General features: G+C 41.6%; 1 protein-coding gene across 2 annotated transcripts in view; it reads right to left on the bottom strand.

Annotated features, from left to right (window-relative positions):
- Nucleotides 1-1,307: 1,307 nt before the first annotated feature.
- The window catches only part of BASP1 (brain abundant membrane attached signal protein 1), a 49,857-nt gene continuing 45,164 nt past the window's right edge, over nt 1,308-6,000 (bottom strand). For both annotated transcript variants that reach the window (XM_036848278.1, XM_036848279.1), the window contains exon 2: nt 1,308-2,882. In XM_036848278.1, the coding sequence (XP_036704173.1) occupies nt 2,202-2,873 (672 nt within the window). In that variant the 5' untranslated portion in view covers nt 2,874-2,882 and the 3' untranslated portion in view covers nt 1,308-2,201. The remainder of the gene's footprint in view (nt 2,883-6,000) is intronic.

Raw genomic sequence — 6,000 nt, 5'->3', positions numbered from 1 at the left:
GTATTACCCACTGGCAATATTTCAGGTGTGGTACATACTAGACTACTGAGACGATAATTGGAGGGGACTTTTTTCTCCTTTTTTATTTAACCATGTGTAATGTAACCCGTTAAGAACCGAAGAAGGTTCATCCTCACCCACTATATCACTAGTGTCCATCTGAGAATTAATTCCAGTATATTGGCCCTTCACAAATTCTAAAGAAAATTTTCTAGGTTACAGGGTGAAACTGTATTTACTACTCTAGGTAATTACCACCCAATCCCACTCTCCCCAAAACCTGCCATTTAGCTGATTCAATCATGAGAAATCTTTGTAGTGGCTAGCATTAAATTCATTTTTAAGTGTTTTATATTTGAGATTTGGTTTCTAATATCCAATCGGAAAGACCAAAATCACTACTGAGAGATTAGAGACAATTCCTTCTTTTCTTACATTATAGAATTGATACGTGTGCCTGGCTTCCTCATAAAAGCCACTGCTGACACCAATTCTCCAGCCCCTTCCCCACCTACAGAACACATGAGCAAACTGAGGGTCACTATTCCAGCTCTGCGGGAGAAACCGAGGGACAGAGGTGACATCACATCTGTTGGTATATACCTATCCATCCTATAAAATTGTCATCAGACATATATACAAACTATTAAATATTTCAGAAGTAAAAGGGGCTTTGCCTTAACCCTCTTGTAGGTAGAGCAGAGAAGCCTGCAGGTTGGATGTGACTTAAAAGCCATGAGTCAAGTCATTAGTCAAGGCAAAATGTGAACAAGAATCCGGTCACTGTAAAGGCCAGTTCCATGCTTGCTTTCACCCCACTGCTATCTCATGGCCTGCTCACAACACTCAGGTCCCCTTTCTGGGCTCTATCATGACTACGGTACATAAACAGATAAAACGAAACAATCTTCAGTGGCTTCACAACTTACATACGTGTGATGTTTCTATAAGACCTTATAATTCTCTTCTACCCAGCCTTCAAGTTTAAATCCATTTATTGTCTTATAATGTATTTTATTCAAAATATCTGTGACTTTTAAGTAAATTTTAAATTAAATTAAAACACCCACATTTTTTAATAGGGTGTATCTCCATAGACATAGTAAGTCTTCAGTTTACCTTCTTCCAAGATTTACTGACACAGATCCAGCTAATTTTTTAAAAAGATAACATTGAGGATCCTGCTTTATACTTCTATCCAAATATACCCATGAAAATGCCCAATACATTGTTCTGTTCTCTACTGAGGCGATTACAGAGCAGGGGGCAGCGTGCCGGTGGTAAAAGAAACCAGTAATCCTCGTGACTTCAGTTTAATTGTTTAACTTTATTACTGTTGCACCATTTATACAATTACATATAATTTCAATGCATCCATTGTACATTTTTTTTGTTTTTTTTTTATTTTTATTTTTTTCCATTTTCCAATGAGTGGTGTGTTGGTGTCTGTGACACAGGATGGAAGAGAAAACTGGAACTGCAATGAACGCAGACTTTTTTTTTTTTTTTTTCATTTCCACTGACCAATAAACAGAACTACAGGTGCACCCAACCACGGACATGCATTAACTCGTCATGAGAAATCTAGGGAGGCTAAGTAGGATGAGAGAATGTTTGTTACTCCCAAAAAGACCTGGGAAGGAAGAATGGAGTATTGGCATTGAGATACATGTGGACAGGCTACGTGGGCTGTCTGAAAGTTGGCATTCATCCACAACATTAAAAAAATATCAAAATAAGAAAGGCTGTAAATGAAAAAGAACACACAGAAAATACTGCTTTCATAAAGATCTGATTGCCTCGGCACAGGCCCTGCGGGCAGAATCAAACGCATCACTCCCAACTCCCCTTGCAGAAGACAAGATGCTCAGATCTTAGTGGCGGAGTGCATGTAACAGCAGTTCAGGTACAAAAGATGTACTGTACTTTCAGACATCGATCTTTCAAATCCAGGACTGATTGGTAGAGTTGACCGAAGGTATATTAGATATTTCCCCACAAAAATACTATTTGGATTCTCCCCCCCCCCCCTCCCTTGATGGGAACACATCCTTATTCTTGGGCAATACATATCATTACTTCCAATCTGAAACAAGTTAGTATAGGAGAGAGAGACAGAGAGAGAGAGAGAGAGAGACAGAGAGAGACAGAGAGACAGGTCGTCGTTAAGCGGTATTCTTCTTTTCCATAGGCTGTCCTTGTTACTCTTTCACTGCTACGGTTTGATCAGAATTAGCTGCCGGGGTCTCGGCGGGTTTGACCTCGTCTGCGGGGGCTGCGGGGGCCTGGGCCTTGGGCGTGGAACTGGGTGCTTCCGTGGCTGCCGGGGTCTCCTTGGAGGACGGGGCAGCCTCAGTGCTGCTGGGTTTTGAGTCTGAAGCTGGGGCCCCGTCACCTTTCGTCTCCTGCGCGGCAGGAGCTGCGGGGGCCTCAGTCTTTGCGGGTTCCCCTCCCTCCTTGCTCTTGTCATCCTTGCTGGGGGCCGCGGGCTCCGCCGCCTCGGTCTCCGCAGCTGTGGCATCGCCGCCCGCGGCGGCCGCCGGCTCCTGCTCAGCACCCTTCGGGGGCTCGGGCTTCCCCTCGGCTCCCTCCACCTGCTCGGGCTCTGCCTTCGGGGCGTCTTCCTTGGCCGCCTCTGTGTCTTTCTCGCCTTCCTTGTCTTCGGGCTTGTTGGCAGCGTCCTGGGCATCCTTCTCTGACTTCTCCTCCTTGCCCTCCTTCACCTCTGGGGTCTCCGCAGCCGCCTGGGTCTCATTCTCCTTCGGGGTTCCCTCCTCTTCTGTCCCGGCTCCTTCTGCCTTCTTGTCTTTGTCCTTGGGCTTCTCATCATTCACATTGTACCCCTTCTTCTTCTTGCTCAGCTTGCCTCCCATCTTGGCGTTCTGTAACAAAACATAACACAAAACGAAGAGAGAGTTACTCGTGGCTCTAGACCAAATGTCTGTGTCCTCCCAAATTCATAGGTTGAAATCCTAACCCCCAGCGTGAGTGTATTAGGAGGAGGGGCCTTTGGGAGTTGCGGGTGGAGACCTCATGGATGGGATCAGCGACCTCACAGGAGATACCCCACCACAGAGCTCTCTGGCCCCTTTCCCCATGTGCCCACGCAGCCAGAAACCAGCCACCTACAATCACAAAGCAGGTCCTACCAGACACCAAATCTGACCGCACCCTGGTCTGGGACTTCCCAGCCTGCAGAAGTGTGAGAAATAAATTTCTGTTGTTTACAAGCCAGTCGGTCTATGGTAATTTGTTATAGCAGCCCCAGTGGAGGAAGCTGCTTGTTCTGTTTACAAAGTAAACAGCTCAGAACACTACTGAACTGTACACTTTAGAAAGGAAAACATGGAAAATCTTATGCTACATGTATTTTGCCACAATTAAAAAAAAAAAAAAGGAGTCATAAAGAAAAAGTAAAGTGTCTAATCATAGTAAGCCAAGGACATACCAAGCTGAGATCAAAGAATCAGTGATTAAAAGAAGACTAAGCTTGTCAATTGTAAAGAGAAGTGGTGCAGTATTTGTTTTATCTGCTTTCCGATGTCCGGCTCAAACACCAAGTCTTGAACAAAATGGCAGTGACAGCCATTTTAGGTCTATAGTAAAGCTAGTAAAAGGTGTCATAACTTTAAAACACTTTGCAAAGAAATGGCACAGCTGGAAAATCACAAATTTCAAGAAAATAATCTCAAACTCCAAACTCCTCTCAAACTCCATCATTCATATATATGCACATATATGCACACACATCTTCAAAGACCAAATGCAAGGAGGATTTAGTCTATCTCATCATTAAGAAGGACCCATTAAAGGAAAACTATCACGCAGAAAATGAAAAGCATGGTGTTGCCAGTTACATTTGGTTTGTCAGTTGTGTCATACTTGTATTCATTGCTTTTCAAGGTATTTTCGGCTTAAAAGAAATAGTTCCATGGTAATATACAAGTGTCCTTCATTATCAATTTCCTGATGAGAAGTCAAACTAGATACGCAACTTCAATGGTCATTAACAGCCTATTTCACTCAAAGTTAAGTCTCCAACTTCCTGGAGGTTGACACTTTTATTCTATGAATATATTTGGATCCTGAATTTTTCTCCTCTGGTACTAAAGCATGAATCCAAATCAGTAATCAATTATAAATTTAAAAATAATAAATTCAATCCAGGACCGTTGTTGGAGCTAAACAGGCACTCCATTTCTTTTTGTTCAAGTGTATTTTTACAGCATCATACATCAGTGGGAATCCACTGAAATGTTGCTCTTTAGAGGAAAATCTGTTGCCTTTCCTTGATGAAGCATGGCAGAAATTATATGGCAATATCCTCTTTAGTCCACACAAATAAGTCCAGGAGAGAAAGAGAGAGAAAAAGAGAGAGGACACACGCCTTGCCCTGTGCCCCATGTACCGGTGTACAGGTGAGACCTCTGGTTCTGTTCTAGTTCAGGGCTGTCTCCTGGCAGAATTATACTGTACTCTTTGACCAATCTTTTTTTGTGTTTTTTTTAAAGTATTTTCCATTTAGAACAGAAAATTTGCTGCTTATACATTCCATTCCTTGGAATCATGACTCAGGACAGTGATAACCTACATTTATCTTATTTAGAAGCCAGGTGTTAAGTAGAAGAGTGCTATTCTTCAGTCAAAATTTGTCTCACCACTCTATACGTGAATCTCCTGTTGGAAACTGGGGAAGAAAAAAAAAGGAACAAACCGAAGGATGACAAAAATACTGCTCCAATTCTCAAGGAAGGCCTTTATTATGTTATCAAAGTAAGAATTTCTCTTACACATTTCTTTCTAAAAAGAGAGTGGCTTTTGGTCATAACCTACTTCAGACATCTGACAGGCTCTATTTGACTTAATTTTTGGTTACTTCTCCCTCAGAAGTGGGAGCAAACATATATGGTAAAAATACTTTAAATGCACCTTTATCCTGAAAGCAATCACAAAACAATAGATGAAAATCTGAAGAAATAAACTGGAGCAGTATTTTAAATTGTAGTTTATAACTCTTTCATTGAATTCTTAATTACCCAGTATGCATGAATGGTGCACGTCAAAATGTCAGCTCTGATATTTCAAGATATTTTGGTACATTAGTTTAGAGCTAAGAAAGAGAAAACCTGACGGGCCTGCCTTTAGGATCTTCTCCCAATTCTATAATAGAAACCCATGCACCAACTTAGAAATTATAGAATAGAAAACAAAGGATAAATGTAGTGTGTGTATGAACATAACACATGAGTGCCCCTTTCTGACCCACAAGGCATGAAATTCTATACAGCTATCCCCAGAGGCTTAAAGTCATGTTGGTTTACAAACCTAAAATCTACTTTACTAAAATTGGTGTTCTGAAACACAGTTAGGGCCACTTTCTATTCTTTATTTCTGGGTAGGAAATGAATGTACATAATCAAATTCTAAGTAAGAAAGTGTGTCTCCATTCCTGTTTGCCTTTCAAAGTTAATAAACACTCCTACTTTTGCAAATTTTCTCATGTTAGTTATAGTGAGGTATCAGAGGGAGGCTTATAGAATCCACTAGAACCCTGGAAAAGCAGGGCAGTCTGGTTATTTCCCAAGACAATATGGGTGAAAACCTTGCCAAGAGCCAGGGATAAATTAAAATTATAACTTAAAATCTATTAACTGTTTCCAGGGGTCCAGCACAATCCTAATTCCAAACACATTACTAAACTATTTTATTTAGTCTTCTCAACAGGACCATGAGGTCGTAAGTATACCATTAGTGTCCTCCTTTTACCCATATGGAAATTCTAACTAGCTGAGTTCATGCAGCAGTGTCATAAGCAAAAGGCAAAGCCAACAAAATTAGGTAAGGCAGGAGGGCACTATCTAGGAGGCTACAGGAAACCCCACCAAGAAGTTGGCAAATGGGCAAAGCTCTTGTCTCAGGAATGGTACCCACCTTGGGTCACAAGTTTGGTGCAGATCTAGGGTGATTCAAAACTCAAGATGTTGACAAGACAAGGATGAA

Source organism: Balaenoptera musculus, chromosome 3 (genome assembly GCF_009873245.2).
Source record: "Balaenoptera musculus isolate JJ_BM4_2016_0621 chromosome 3, mBalMus1.pri.v3, whole genome shotgun sequence".
NCBI lineage: Eukaryota > Metazoa > Chordata > Mammalia > Artiodactyla > Balaenopteridae > Balaenoptera > Balaenoptera musculus.
Note: the sequence above shows the minus strand (reverse complement) of the source record. Positions and strands in the feature narration are given on the sequence as shown.